The sequence below is a fragment of the Ptychodera flava genome, chromosome 21, assembly GCF_041260155.1.
Source record: "Ptychodera flava strain L36383 chromosome 21, AS_Pfla_20210202, whole genome shotgun sequence".
In the NCBI taxonomy this organism is placed as follows: Eukaryota; Metazoa; Hemichordata; class Enteropneusta; family Ptychoderidae; genus Ptychodera; species Ptychodera flava.
The window spans coordinates 34,821,598-34,838,504 of NC_091948.1; the positions used below are offsets into that span (position 1 = coordinate 34,821,598).

At 35.7% G+C, this 16,907-nt stretch overlaps 1 protein-coding gene across 1 annotated transcript; it reads right to left on the reverse strand.

Moving 5' to 3' along the window:
* Positions 1–1,386: 1,386 nt before the first annotated feature.
* Positions 1,387–11,332, reverse strand: LOC139122106 (alkaline phosphatase-like). The gene is made up of 9 exons (XM_070687496.1): positions 11,180–11,332; positions 10,516–10,739; positions 8,877–9,051; positions 8,249–8,421; positions 4,111–4,318; positions 3,443–3,583; positions 2,831–3,022; positions 2,072–2,209; positions 1,387–1,760 (listed from the first exon to the last, which is right to left on the reverse strand). Exons 1-9 carry the CDS (start codon positions 11,256–11,258, stop codon positions 1,516–1,518), a joined length of 1,575 nt encoding a protein of 524 aa, XP_070543597.1. The 5' UTR covers positions 11,259–11,332; the 3' UTR covers positions 1,387–1,515.
* Positions 11,333–16,907: the final 5,575 nt, after the last annotated feature.

Consider the following 16,907-nt stretch of genomic DNA (forward strand, 5'->3'; position numbering starts at 1 on the left):
AAATAGAGGAAGCTGTAAGTAAACCAGTTTCTTAAGTTGCTACAAAACAACATAACAAATCAGACGGGATTGGTCCAACCCAAGAAGACACCGATTTTAAAAATAGACAGATCTTCATCAACAAATTGTGTTGCTTATATTAAGCATGGTTCAAAGAAGTTAAAATTGAATTATAAAATGTGATGTTATAACATATCAGTTGAAAAATAGTCTTTATTGTGTTATTGAATGTGTGTGAATGCTTTAGGCATCTCAACTGGACCTATTGTTCTCATGCAAATTAGTAATCGTTCATACTTTTTTTCATATTTAAATGAGTAATCACTACACTTTTATTGATATGATAATTATTTTCTTTCATAAAGTGTGGTGATTACTTATTTACATATGAGTAAAAGTATGACTGATTACTAATTTGCATAAGAACAATAGGTGGCAGTCATGTTTTCAGGGATAAATGGATGGCAAGAACACTAGGTCACATGACCTGGAGTGGTATGAAATATATGAATCAACATTGGCATCATGCTTGAAAGAAAGTTCGCTCGAACTATTGCTGAACAAAGTACACGTTTGGCCCAAGCATTGATACATACAATTTTCACCAAATTTTTGAAAATTAAAAACGCATTGTTACAACCCAGTGTGGCTGTGCAAAACTTATGATAGTTTACTAAGAGGTTCCATTTTAATCGCCAAGTTGACCTTTTGGTTTTCCTTTCAAATGGAGATATTCTTCAACAAATACAACATTCGACGATTACGGTAGCATCTAAGTGGTTTTCTAAAATTCTGAAGTGAAGAAGTTGGCGAGAAGATGGGTAACACCACGATACAAGACAGCAAAAATTGCACTGGCATAGCAATATATGGCAATATATTAAGGGGGATTGACAGAATTTAGATGATTATTGGTTTATAGGTTTTAGAAAAGTCACAGCTTGTATGTTGACAGATTAAATGCATTGGTACCCCATGTGTAGCAGGTAATTTGAATCCGGAAGAGCATTGCCGTTATTCATATTTAATAAACTTTCGTTACTATTTGTAAATCGCTACATGGTATCAGTTTAATGATTCCAAATGTTTGAAACTGAATAGTCACGTTCAACTCTATTATCGTACAAAGTCATTGAGCCAATTAAACATCGTATACCATGTATTTTGTCTGATGTAAATCAAGAAAAATGAAGTAAGAAAAGTAATATCCGCATACAATCCACTGACAGAAAACGTGACATGTTATTTATATATTTATACATCATACATACATACATACATACATACATACATACATACATACATACATACATACATACATACATACATACATACATACATACTTACATACATTCCAAATTGTTTATGTAACGACAATTTGATATCTTATTTCATCATACTATATTACGCCTTTGACAGGAAAGATTTTATTTAGTACTATATTGTAATTTTCATTATAAGTTACATTGCTGCGTGACAATGCATAGTAATTAATGAAGTCATGTTCATTGTAAACTACCAATCATAACGTTGGATTTTCCCCTTTATAAAAGCACGCGAATCTCTTGTCACTGCGCGACATGGCGTTGAATAATCTCCGATACATGAAGCATACTGCATGACATGGGGTATGTAACTCTGTTCGTGAACACCATGGAATAAATGAGCCATTGGTCCATCAGCAAAAATGGTGACATCTTCGCCCGCATGACTAGCCGAAGCCCTGGATACTAACGCTTGTGATACATATATAACTTGCTCTGTGTATGAAAATACATGGGTTGTGTACATGTTACTCGTTGTTATGACTGTTATCTGCAATTTTAAAATCTTCAAATTAAAAAATATATCTTTTGTTAATACATATTCTGATACAGGATATGGCTTAGACTAATAAACTGGTTATGCTACAAAAGCTAAAAGTTTAAAGTTATAATTTTTGCACTCAACGAAGAAAAGAGCGATAACACATCAACTTATAGTAATTACAATTAGTGTCCAATTCAGTTTCTTTTGGCGGACAAAAACGATTCAACTTGCTTTCTCTTCTATTTTGAAATTCTCAACTTACCAGTATCTGTGTCGGTGATATTAGGTCGCAATCCATTATTTTGATAGCTTTGCGTTACTGTAACGCCACCTGGTCCATCTGAGTACATTACGGTTGTGTATGGTAACCCATCACTACCAACTCCTCTGTCATTTTTACCTGGAGCAATGTCAATGTAAGGAGTACACTGTGACAATATCGGATAAACAGTGACAATAAAACAAATTTATTGAAATTTTTTTTCAAAATTATATCTACGGGCGAGATATTATTGTATCAAATTTGACAACAACAGGCAGTCAATATCTCTCTTTTTGAAATAAACTTGATTGCGAAGCATGCATCATCGGTATGGTCTGTTACCGTCAATGGAAATTCAAAAACACACCTCTGTGCGCTAGCGAAAAGCAACCAAACAATAGACTTACATTACAGTATTTTAATCAAATCATCATTTTGGGTTTATTGCTTTACCAGCCGATTAACAGTTCATTCTACCGTGTATTCAACAGTTCATTCTACCGTGTATTTAACAGAAGAAAGAACTTGTCAAGCAAATGAACGGCAAATGACTCAGATTAAGAGATGATAGGATAGAATGGTTGCAACTGGATGATAACAAAATCACATATTCTTTTAAAACTTCATGTTGCAATGGGTACACCTTCTCATTGTGCAAATGTTGCCATAGTCTGATTTTTGTCTATAATTATATACTAAGCAGAATAGATTGTCTATAGAAGAGAAATATGGCTGAAACCTTGCTGACAGTGATCTTACCCAATATTGGATTTCCTCGGTTTGGATAACCACTGAAAGTATTTGTATGACTGTGATCTGCCGTTACCACAATCAGTGTCTCGGATGATGACGTCATATCCTTGGCCATCTTCACGGCCTCGTCAAATGCGATGGTATCGTAGACTGCACTGTACGCCGTGTTAGCGTGGTGTGCGTGGTCAATGCGACCCCCTGCAATCAAATGCCAGGTTGCATAAACATATTTTTAAAAATCATCAAACTGACTTCAACGTTTGCAAGGAATATCTTAAGATGAGATGGTTTTTCAGAAATTTGTTAAACCAAATTTTAAGATATATCTCATAGGACAGAGGTACCTGCGTAAGGAAAATTGAAGTAAAGATTAATATCAATACTTTTTACCTAAACGGTCGCGTTAAAAGAAAAATAAAGAAAAGCTTTAAACTTAATGTCAATTTTACGATTTCGTCGCTTGGATACGGTGTTTGATGTTTAATAAATCACACAACAGCGCAAGAAGGGTCAATGCAAAACGTAGTTAGTTCATTTATGTCTCGTTATTTGTTGTTACTAAGGATGCAACAGACATCAGTGTCACTCATGTTATTCAATGGTCATCGGATTTCATACCTTCTACAAGTAAGAAGAATCCATTGACGTTTTTTGACAGGATTTCAATGGCTTTCCTGGTCATGTTTGCAATATGAGGTTCACCAGCGTTGTCATTTCCTCGATTATCTTCGAAAGTCATGTGACTTCGATCAAATAACCCTGGTATAAAAATAATACTGTGATATATTCTCTCCCAATAACACGTCATTCTTATCAATAAATCGACAATGTCAATGTCATTATATCATAATTAATCTATCAAAGATTGGAAAATACGCAATGTTATTGTTAATGATCTTCACGTTCACAAATTATATTTTATGATAAAGCCCCTTACACGTGTTTCGGAAGGACTGCAATTGCAATAAACTGAAGTCGAGGCTTGACTCAGTAATACATTTACCCCACATTTGTTGCCTCCGTCGCAAACTCAACGTTGCTCTCTTGGAAAGTCACTGTCTTTTTCGCCACAAATTTTAAAATGTTTAGGTTTTTTCTCTTCTAAAGTTAAAGAATATCATTGACGATAAACATAGTATTTTGAGAATCATATGTCGGTCAGTTAGATTAGAAACAATGATTTCACAGGAAGAAAAAAGATTCAAAATTATCTTTAGAAAATTGTCTTTTAGAAATAATAAGTTAGCGATATTTTAGTGATTCACAAATCATTTTCTAGCGCTTACCCAGAAGATAGTCAGTCTTTGTTGGGTCTACGTTCTCAAAATCGTCCTCATTCCAAACGTAGACCGCGCTTCCTTCTGGTTTTCCGTCAACCCATTCTTTTATCAAATCACGTCCATCCTGGCGATCGCCGAATTGAGGTAAAATTCCAGCTTCTGGATCACGTTGGGTGTTTAACATAAATTTTTGTCTTCCCCCGCCCATGACCACCTAAACATTGAAAATGATTAGCACTAATTATCGTCACGTTTCCGTTGTTTCTTAGTAACATATTGTGTTTTCGCAAAAGGGAAAATGATGCAGATTAATAAAGAAGAAAATAGACCCTGTGATGCATTGATGGGTTGAAAAAAATTGTGCTAGAATAATTTCAAGACGATCTGTCGGAGCTGAACCACAAATAGTTTACAATCGGGCATGATGTAAAACCTTTCAAAGTTTATTTCTCATAATGTTATTGTTCGTGGAGTTTGGAACGAAGCGCATGCGTGGCCCCTCTACTGTTGATAACCATCATCAGTACTTACTTTGGTGGTTGACCCAACCACCAAAGGAAGTACTGAAAACCTCGTAAGTACTTGAAACCTCGACATAGTACGTGGGAAAATGGAAACACTGGGCAAAAAGTAGCGTAATACCAGTATTACAATTTAGTTGTTATACCAAAGAGGACTGGTTTCTCCTTCGCCAATGGGATTACTCCTTTAGCTTTGCTCAGAGGTAATCGTAATCTTCGAAGTATTGACTGCATGAGACTTTCAGAGTTCATTGGCACTGCATGGCATTTATTTCGTAGAAGACAAGCTCACATTAGCCATCGCTCAAGCTTCTCCCATGCCTTAGTGTGTCTCGGTATAGAGTGATGATGACAGCTGGCATCGTCGTTCGTCAGTCAGTGCCGTATTGTCGAAACAGGGGGTTTTAAATATGCCTGGAAGGTAGGCTTCAATATTACAAGGCATACTGTCTCTTACAAGTCAAAGATTCAAATAAAACCACAGGGGACTCGTACTTGTTGTTTATTTGTGTCTGTTTGTTTGTGTGTATGTGTTTGTGTTTGTTTATTTGTTATTTTTAATAAAATAACAGCGAAAAGCTGTTTTGTTAATATTTGTCAATAAAGAGCAGTTTATTTATTTGTTTGTTTGTTTATATATTTGTTTGTTTGTTGATACGTATTTCCGATGGTTAGGGTTAGGGTTAGGCTTAAGTTAGGGTTAGGGTTAGGGTTAGGGTTAGGCTTAAGTTAGGGTTAGGGTTAGGGTTAGACTTATTCACTCCCTCTATATATTGAGTCTCAATATATAGAGGGAGTGAATAAGTCTAACCCTAACCCTAACCCTAACTTAAGCCTAACCCTAACCCTAACCCTAACTTAAGCCTAACCCTAACCCTAACCATCGGAAATACGTATCAACAAACAAACAAACAAACAAATATATAAACAAACAAACAAATAAATAAACTGCTCTTTATTGACAAATATTAACAAAACAGCTTTTCGCTGTTATTTTATTAAAATAACAAACACAAACACATACACACAAACAAACAAACATACACAAATAAACAACAAGCACGAGTCCCCTGTGATAAAACCACAGTTTCTACTCTCTTAAAGATATTTTTCACTATGAATCTTCACATGATACTGTTTATCTTACGATCGAAAAGAAATATTTGGAGCAAGAGCAAGGTGGTCGGGCAGAGTACCATGCATATACGCAAACCAGTGACATCTTCAAATCAGCACGTATTTCTGTAGTTGTCTTTCCTATTCTACTCAGTTCACAGACATGATTCCACAGAATATAACACAGAAAACATATTTAAATCATAGTTGGGGGCACTGACTTGTAGCATTGATAGAGAAAGGGATGACAAATTTTCCGGTGTGATTCCAGCCATTGCCTGTGCTTTGTCAACACACTCGAAGTGATCAACTCCAGAAATTATCACTCACTATCATCATTTATGATGGGAGAAGGATCACAAAAAACACACAGCAGTTTCAGGATATGGTTATTTCTATCTTGGTGTCGTAGATAGATGCAGAGAACACTTTATAGTGCCAAAAACAGTGAAAATTCAAGAAAAGCATACAGGACACAGAGGTCTGGACACAGAGGTCAAACCCAATTAGCGATGTACTGGTATCACGTGACTGCGGCTCGTGTTGCGGTTTGGCTGTGTGGTCTAGGTGATTGACACCTTTCACAAGAGGCGTTTCCGGACTGGTGGACAGAGGGACTGTGGTTACTGTGATGTTAATGACTGTGCATTATTGCTTGTGTTAGCTTTTCTCTGTTTTTTTGCTCACGTGTTTACACACGTGAGCATATGTCGCAGCGATGTCTGTCTGTCTGTCTGTCTGTCTGTCTGTCTGTCTGTCTGTCTGTCTGTCTGTCTGTCTGTTGGTCCGATATCTCAAAAACGGCTTATCAGATCAGAATCAAATCTGGTACATATATTCAGTTAGCAAATGGCAAGAACTGATTAGTTTTTGGTGGGTTTGGCTTGCATACTTTTTGCTCATTTGCATAATTAATGATTTTAGAAAAAAACGGATATACATGAAAAACAACTAAACACAATTTGATGAGATTTGCTACAAATGTTGATCACACCAAGATATATCAGCAGTGGGAACCATTAAGGTGTGACATGAAAGATAAATGCTAATTTGCATATTTAATGAACTTTCCTAACTAGGGATATATGTCTGATTTGACTCGATCAAAATTAACCAAACTTGGTATGTATATTAAAGATACTATGATTTAACATTATTGAAAGTCGTTAAGCGTGTTGACTTCAGCCAATTCCTAATTTGCATATTTCATGAACTTTGTTAATTAGGGATATATATTTGAAATGACTGGACCAATGTTGATGAAACTTGCTACATGTATTGAAGCCACTATAATACAACATTTTTGAAAGTCATTAAGCATTTTTACTTCAGCCAATTCCGAATTTGCATATTTAATGAACTTTCCCAATCAGGGATATATATCTGAATTAACTTGATTGTAGTTGTTGAAACTTGCTATATACATCAAAGATACTGTGATATAACATTATTGAAAGTCAAAAGACATTTTACTTCAGTCAAAACCTAATTTGAATATTAAATGAATTTTCATAATTAGGGATATTTATCTGAATTGACTTGATCAAAATTGATGAAACTTGCCATGTACATTAAAGACACTATAATACAATATTATTGAAAGTCATTTAGCATTTTCTCTTCAGCCAATTCCTAATTTGCGTATTTAATGATCTTTCCTTATTAGAGATATATATCTGAATTGACTGGACCAAAGTTGACAAAATTTGCTACACATATTGCAGATACAACATTATTGACAATCATTAAGCAGTTTTACTTAAGCCAATTCCTCATTTACATATTTGATGAACTTTGCTTATTAGGGATATATATCGGATTACTTGATCAAAGTTCGCAAAATATGCTATGTACATTGATGATTATACCAGGTACTAGGTAAAAACAATATCGAAAGTCATTTCACATTTTCATGTCAGCTAATTTATAATTTGCATATCTAATGAGCTTTCACAGCTCGGCATATATGGCTTGAAGGATTTGGCCAACGGTAATTACACTTGCTATATATATAGTGATGATACAATAAGAGCAGTCAAATAACTTTAATATTTTTATTTCTGCTAATTACATATTTGTATACTTCATGACCTTTTAGAATTAATCGGCGGTGATTATTGTTCATTATGTTGATCATAATAATTTCAATGAAGTCACAAACATGTGGCAAAGGTTCAAATTTACACATAACTTCAATATATACTGAAACACGTGAGCATTTTCAGTTCATATCTGGTTAAACATGATATCATAAGGCAAACATTCCCTACCGAAATTTTTTTCATAGCAGGATGGAGAAGTTGGTGGATGAATGGATTGAGTGTTCGGCGGATATGCAGCAAGATGGATGGAATCGGGGTGGATAACTTTTGTCAATAGTACAATCAGTGAGTGTCAGGCAGATCGATGCATTCTCCGTGATATCTGTAACATAGCTATACCTGTATTCCATGATATCTGTAACATAGCTATACCTGTATTCCATGATATCTGTAACATAGCTATACCTGTATTCCATGATTTTCAACCATCTGTAAGGCAATATCAGTACATCCTTTGCCTTGTTCGCCCGATGGTATGTCTGAATCAGCTTCCCAATCCCTGTCTGGTATGTGAGCATAGGCTGCAGCGGGCGTTGCATGGGTGACCCTCGTAGTTGTGACAATACCAACTGACTTGCCTGAAATATAGTGTTACATATACATCTATAACTGCCAAGGAATATGACTATCGATGAAAGGAGACATCAGTGCATCGATGTGATATCATTGTGATTATTTAGAATAGTAAATACGTTTTGTATGTTTACATTTGTGCACAGATATTATTGTTTACAGAACCTGTTCAAATTTGTCAGATGAGTATCACACGCTATGTGTGAAGTGTACAGTTGGAAAGGTACAAATTGTTAATGAGTTTATACAGCAAGCAAGTACTCCGGACAGTTAGATTGAAGTCGAATAGTTCGAACTTCGTGAGTCTAATGAGGGTTCGCTGTTGACGTTGCAGTTCGCTGTTAGGACATCCTGGTAAAAACGTTTCAGTGCTCTCACTCAATTGGGTTCATAAATATTGACGTGGGCATCGAAAACAACAAAGTTTTTTTATTGATAAACAAATCTAGACTAAACTCACCATGTTGTTGAGCGATTTCTAAAATTGACGGTATATCTGACCCTGAGCTTGCAGCGCAGTCTCCCCTGATGGCTCTGTCGTCTTGACCAACAACTCCTCGTTTGGTTTTTGCTCCGGCCAGAAATGCAGTGGCTGTACCAGCTGAATCTGACACCTGATAATTGGTGTTGTATGTCTGCAATTCAAATTGGATAACATGGCTTAGTTCATGAAACTGTAGGTGTGTGGGGTCTGAGGAATTAATGGGCGTCAAACCACAACGAGCGGGTACTTATGAGATGTATGATGGCCGATCTGAAAATCATATCGTTCAAAATTACTTCAAACGTGTAATTTTCACCTTCTTTATGCGAGAAGAGGGAGCGGGCACAATTGCGCCATAATTTTCGAACAGAACTACGACAATACTAATATTAAAGATATGTTTTTGTCATACCAAAACCAAATTTGACTCTGAGTCAGTGATGGGTAAACTGAATTCGATTGACTAAAATGCCCTGTATCCCAATGGTGGTATAGATAAACATTATTAAGTAACCATTCTCTGTTTGAACAATTGATGATTCAATGTCAGCATATAGCATGAGGACCCAGACATGTTCTACAGGTTTTCAAACAAATCCAATAGTTTGATGTAACATTTTAATCACTTTACGGATCGCCTTGGGGACATTTTTGGACGCGCAGTTTTTACAATAATGTGCTGGTCTACTGATTTTATGGTATTGGAGACTGATAAGTAAATGAATTTTTTCACCGTCTCTATACAAGTTAGTTTTTCTGTACAGGATTAACAAAGAGTTTGCATTTCCAATATCGTTATTTTCAAGTAATTCGCTTCTGTAATGGAAGACTCTGCTCTGTTACTCAATATGTTTTCCTTGCTTATGAAAGGAATGATTTAAACTTTCTCGAGTAATGTTTGGTCAAACAATTTCAAATCTTCTGTTTGGAGACGCATATTAGCTTAACAGTTAATTGTCCAACCTTAAGATGCTAGCAGATATATTGTCTTTCGCGATTTTTTAGTTTACTAAAATCATGTAAAGATATACTTTTAAAGGGACACGGTAGTTGATATACAGAAGCAGAATACCCTAATCCGTTTGTCATGTTGAAATTGCGAGTATTCTTTTTGTCAACACAGCTTATATGTGTGTACTGATCATTGTTTATTGTTTACAAAATGAATTCTAGTCCGGACTTGAATACAATTTTCAACAATAACAATGTAGATTATACTCATATAGGTTGTGTTGATATGTTAAATACTTGGCATTAAATTACAGTTGAGGGATTCAATGCAGAAGGTGGGGAAACCCTGAAACAAAAGTTCTGAAAAAAATAGCCAAAAGATACAGCTTACGGAGCTTTAAAAGTGATTTAAATTTGCCAATAGGACAGATTCTGTGATAAAGATACTGGTCTCTATCGGCTTGATAAATATCTCATTACACAAACCCTGCCCCTATAAAACAATCGGATATTCCAATTGAAAAGAGCAAGGTAAGCAAACTGTCAAATACATAAAATTCACATCAGTCCCATTTTCATAGCCTTAATTCTCAGACGTTTCACTGAAAGCATTAGTAATCGTTGTTGAAAGTCTTTACACAGAGCATGCGCACTAATTTCTTACCTTTGACAGAGCTAAATGGGGAAACTTTTCGAACTCTAATTGATGTTCTTCGCCCGTTGATCCTAAATCTTGACCTTTTTTAATCCGAGCACTAGCTAAAGTTGCCACACCCATGCCATCCCCGAGAAACAGAATCGCGTTTTTTGCAACGTTTAAATTAAAATCTTCCAGCTCCAGTGCTCTCTCAATGCTTTGCCGGCCTTGTTGATACCATTCAGATGCGGCTGAGAAACAAAGATAAGGGCAGAAATCCTACCATAACGTTTTTAACTTAAAAATCAAAAGTTATGCACTTCAATAATTATATTCAGTGACTCTGCAGTGAGATGATTGGATCAAACGGAAACGACGTTTTCAGGCAGTGACGCTGGTAGTAGAGGCAAGAATTCTGATAGATCTGATTCGTATCTTGCTTCACTTGTACTAATTAATTATAGACAAAGTGCCAATCTTTAAAACCTCAGACAATTTAAAATCAGTAATTGTCATCGGTTAAGGTCGTCTTTTAACGGAGAACCATAAAATTGATACTTTTGTCTCTACCGTCGTTGGTCTTGCCATAGACGTATAAATCTCTCTCTCTCTCTCTCTCTCTCTCTCTCTCTCTCTCTCTCTCTCTCTCTCTCTCTCAACATATGAAATCAATACTAAGGTAAACACTTACGCTGGGTGTGGACTTGGTTTAAAAGGAGACCAGAAAGAATGGCATAACAAGCAAGCAAAGTCGTACAGGTAATCTCCATTGTCGCTTGAAACTGTCACAACTATCAGAAAATAACGTACGGAGAGTGGAAATGTTGGCATAACACAAATGAATATGAAATCAGCCGAATGACTGTATCTTATCTGTAAACATTGAAATCGCCACCCGATTATTATCATGAAAAGTGGGTCAGAAGCATACTGCTGTTCCTGATAACAGTTTGGTCCACTTTGAAGAGATACTGAAGTGGCTTGTCACAATAACCATCTTTGTAACAAATTGCTATTAATTTCATCTCATCTTCTTTGAAGTGATATGATGTTGTTATGAATATCCTCATTTTTCACAGTTACCATTACTAATGAATTTTACACTGTGCCTCTTATTGTTCAGTGAAAACAATAGTACGAATCATATGTTGTTTCCCACCCTAGATATGAACTGAACTAAATGAACTAAATATGACTTCGTATCAGATACAATGTGATATGGAATCCAGACTACAGCGGCCACTGTACGAGTCTTATCTTCCGTGGAAGAAGTCTTTTATTTGATTCCACCATCCTAGTATATATTGACATTTGTCTTTTCTTCCGGTACTTTTATACCTTACATCACTAAATCATCATCACTTGAGTTTTTCATCAGAAACTTGCAGTCGGTCAAATTTAACGGCTGTTGTGGCACATTAGCTGGCTTGAATTTCGGAGAAATATCACTAAACACACGAAATTGATAACGACATAACAAATTATCATAAGATATCACGCGGTGAAAATACGCAGTGGATGATTTAAGCTAAACAAAGACAGCTTTATCAATATCATATGTGTAATATACATCTGGCTAGGATTAAGCCAGTCTTTTCATAATCGACGATATATTATTGTGAATTTTAGCCTGGCTATGTTTATTTCGAACAGTTGGAGACAGAAAATAGGCGAGTGGTCAACGACCCCCTTCCAAAACTTTTAAATGCGCATTTTGTCCTGTGGCAGTAAGTTGAAATAAGGGAAAGGTATGGCATTAAGTTGAAATAAGGGAAAGGTATGGCATTAAGTTGAAATAAGGGAAAGGTATGGCAGTTAGTTAACATAAGGGAAAGGTATGGCAGTAAGTTGAAATAAGGGAAAAGTATGGCAGTAAGTTGAATAAGGGAAAGGTATGGCATTAAGTTGAAATAAGGGAAAGGTATGGCAGTAAGTTGAAATAAGGGAAAAGTATGGCAGTAAGTTGAATAAGGGAAAGGTATGGCATTAAGTTGAAATAAGGGAAAGGTATGGCATTAAGTTGCATAAGGGAAAGGTATGGCAAATGGGATTTGTTTATAACTTTTTCCGCTGCTAATGACGAAGCATCACTGAATTGAAATTCTACATTTTATTGTTGTTGTGATAACGATCAACCAAGCCAATGATCTGACGAAAAACGAATCAGCTGTGCTAACTTTCCTACCATGCGATTTACTAAGAACTGAATGCACATTATAGGAGCCAAAACTAGAAGTATGTTTTACCATATCAGAGTCACTATCCAACTGTTACTCTTCATCTTTTACTTGTGACGTACACAATTAAAACTGTGCGTTGTTTTGAAAACTTGCCAGAACTGAATTTTCTTTTACTGAATTTCAGTAAAACTGTACTATGAATATTTATGGTCAGGACTGTTAGTTTACCTTGAAGTATCGTGATTCATTTACTTAATGAATATTTGGATTTACAACATAAGTAACTATAACGCTTGTTTCCGTTTTTTTCTTCGAAAACAAAACATTTGTCTTTCTAAGATTGCACGTAAGGGCGACAATTATTTTGTTTTAAAATTGCCGGACAAGAGGGTATACCAAATTCTCATGCACTCCCCATCAAGCGCTCTGGTTTTTTGTCTTTGTTCTTGAAAACAATGCAAAATTTTTTTACACAGATCGCATCTATGGGCTTCAAAGTTTCTCTGTCTGCATAAAAAGTCTCCTAAAAACCATGATTATTATATTTCATTCCTAGTTTTCAAACTAATCGTTTATGTTACTCTAAATTTGGCTATTTACAAATATGTGAATATACCCATAAAATATATAATCAGAAATTGAATGCCGGAAATATTGCTCCAAACGATGCAGAAATAAGACTTAGTGCAAATCAATCAGGAATATATAAAGTATTTTTCGGTGATAAATAAATTAAAAGGGTAGATTTTATTCAATGAGTGGCATTGAGCTCACCGTTATCATTGTCGTACTGTTTGTCCAAAAATTACAGTTGACAATTAGATTTGTACCAAGGACATTCTTCGCGCGAGTTTTGAAAAAAATGTCAAGTTCTGGGTCGGGCGTTCGTTTTTGTTTATCATAACATGACGTCTTTGAGATGGCATGAAGAAGACGAACAGACGCATCGCTTATTGTGATGAAGTTTTCGGACTTTGGTGAGCTTAAAGTCAGCAAATGACGGGTACAAATGTTTCCCCTTCATTTAGAAAAAGCGTCGAAAAATTGCGACATTGATGAAAAGTTCATTATGATGATTATACCGTCGAAAGGAAGTATGATTGCTTTTGCCAAAGTAAAACAATGTAAGAGTTGTAATGTTGTTCTTTGTTATAGGCATTATGCCTGTCGCCTAGCCGCCATGAAGAAGCGTCCACAGATACTTTCCCTTTGGTTTTAGGAAAGGACGGTTGAGTGGTGTTATCAATGTATTGACTGAACAAAAAAGATGAATAAAATTTAGTAAACTCTAGTCTGCCGCATTTATATTGAGAAATAACGCCATGGTGTAGGTATAGCGAAACCAGTAGATTGGATTGGGGAGCCAATATAGCTCCATGACCAAATCCCGCTACACAACGGAACAACATACAATGAGGTATTATCTCTGTAGCAATTTGATTAAATACAGGTAAATACCTTTTTCTTTTTGTAGATGTAATTTATTCATTTGAATAGTGAAGGTCGTAACAATATTGTATTAGGGTTTAATTTATGGGAGTTTTAGCCTAGGGGTAGGATTTCATTGTAGTTTGGCAATCAAGAGGAATATTGCCTTCAAACTGCTGTCATAGGCGAGTTTAGCGAAACGATAGATGTCGAGTTTCGAAATAAGGATTAGTGTTATAGTATTTCTTGTTCTCATGCCGGAGAGGTTTTGCCATGCAACCAAAGACACCAAGGTAATCTGCCTTGATATATGTTCAAACAAAGTACTGTTGTAAGAACTTGGTACATTGTTAATGAGTTACTATGTTCATAAATTTGTCATATATTTGCATAGATTTACTTGACACATCTTGTGATAAGGCATTAGTCCCTCAACGGTGGAGGAAGTGCATGAGATGAGACAATGGAAACTTGATTATTTTGTGCACAGTATCAACCGGGTCTGCCCGGACATAGTTCAGCAAGGTATGAACGCGTTTTCTTGGGCAGGTAAAATGATCCCAATTTAGTATGAAAAAAAAATTTGGTTCTCTACACATGCTAACATATAAAATGATGTAATTTTTGTTCCCTCATACACATGATGAGAGTGCAAATTCCCTTTGTTCATGTTTTCAGAGTAGTACAGGTGTGCATTCTTTACTGTGCATCAGGCGTTTGCCTTTTGTTGCCAGGTGTTGGGCTGAATATTCAAATTGCCTCTCCCCTCAATTGCGTGTACAGACTTCTCTGTTGTACACTCTGCACGGTGTCCAGATTTCAGCTTTTGCTGTTCTTTCAAAACTGGCTATCGTCCCCTGAAAGTGTCACAATCCGAGGTAGGCCTATGTGTTCTTTTTCTGAGTATTAAAATTTTCTTTCGTCAAGTGTACAGACCAACAGACATTTGTAGCTTGTCTGTGCGACGACGTGCATCTTATGTAGCACAATAAATTACCCACAATTCTGTTTGATATGTATCAATGAAGGTTGGCTTTCTTTTATCTTTTCTTCTCTAAATATTAATAGTAACGAAAAACATATGAAAATCGTTTAATAATAAATATTAAAATTACATTTAGATGTTTGAGTCAAAGTTTCAAAATAATGGTTAAATTACCATTAAAGTAACATATTCTGCATGTACTTTTGGGAAGCAAATCATGATAAACTGAAGGACTCATTCTCAGAGAAAAGTTAGCGTGTAAATTTCTTTGTCATTTCATCTGAAAATATCATTTTATTTCATATAACATGTGCAACTAGTCTCCCCACTTTACATTACATTATGTATCGCTTAGGGCGCAATCTATGGAAATTTTACAGAAATGCTATTTTCCCTCTCAATCAAGCATAATTTTCCAAATTATTTAAAATGGGAATAGAGAAGAATGGCCTGCTTAAAAGTACGTTTTGAGAATTTTTAAAACTAGTCTATGAACCTATCATGAGAGACATGGTAGACTTCCCCGTGGAATCTCCAATGGTACAAATCATTATGACTCATGGTATATCTCAAGTACTGTGTTGCATTTATCTACTTACTGTATGGCCGTCGGGAAAATACAGTATCGTGGACAGTCAATTTCAATGTTTTACCTGTAGAATATTCTTTGTAATATAATTCCTTTACATTGAGTTTGTTTTTTGCAATTTACTTGCCATGCACTTTCGTTCATTTACCCATACATTTATCCGCTATGTCATTGTATTTTCGTTACTCAGAACTGTGTCCTTATCCGTAACCTCTCTTTACTGCATCTGCATCTTTACACCAAGAACAACAGGAGTCGCTAGTCATCGTGGGTCAACATAGTGTGGTAGAATACGATAGATGTGTGCTGTATGGTGAAATAGCAGAGGAAAAAGTAACATGTTCTTGAATTCTAGCTAAAAATTATTATCCCTTTAAAGGAGCAAAAACAAATTGATATTGAAAAGGTCAACCTTCGGCATTTAATTTCAACAGCCGACAAAACCGCAAACATATTCGAATGTGCATACATGTACATTGTTACAAATATCAGGGCACTGGTTTATTGAAAACGCCCGCCTACGTCCAGTCCTAGTAATTTTAATAGTTATATTGTGAGTGCCCATGTCATTATTTCGCTGTATAAAATGTGATGAAAAATAGAACGAGTTCAAATGTACTAGAACAATGTTAAGATCAATTCAACCTCATGAAGGACGCTAACTTTTGTTTGAACCAGTCTATTTTGATCGTCATCCAGAAGTGAAGAAAAAATAACCGCCATTGACTGCTGACAGGCTTTACCACATGTAGTCTATACCAGCAGGGAACACCAAGACAAAACTTGTGAATATGCTGAATATGGAAGAATGGTGTGAACGTGTAACTGTGGCGTGTTAATAGTTAGGTCAGTATTCGTTGAAGACAGTCTTTGTAGGTTTTGTAGGAGAAACCGAGAGCAACATGTTGTGAATTATGTGAATAACAAATTTTATACAAAGCTTTGAAAGATCTACGCCGAATTTTAGGGGTAATGAAAGAAGTCGAGGTAGCGTTTTCTACAGGCTAGAGTACATTCCAATAAAAACTCTTTCCCGTTAGTGTCTCCCTATAACCTTGCTCTTTTAAAACAAAAAGTCAAACAGGTGGATGCCAGGTTTGCAAAGAACCAAAGAAAAGATTATCTTTTGGTATCTTGTAATTCATCTAAATTAAAGATAAGACAGGTCGGTGTAAACACGATCAGAGCTAATTTGGGAGAATTGGATCTTCATATTTTTCAAATTTCTCAAACGTGT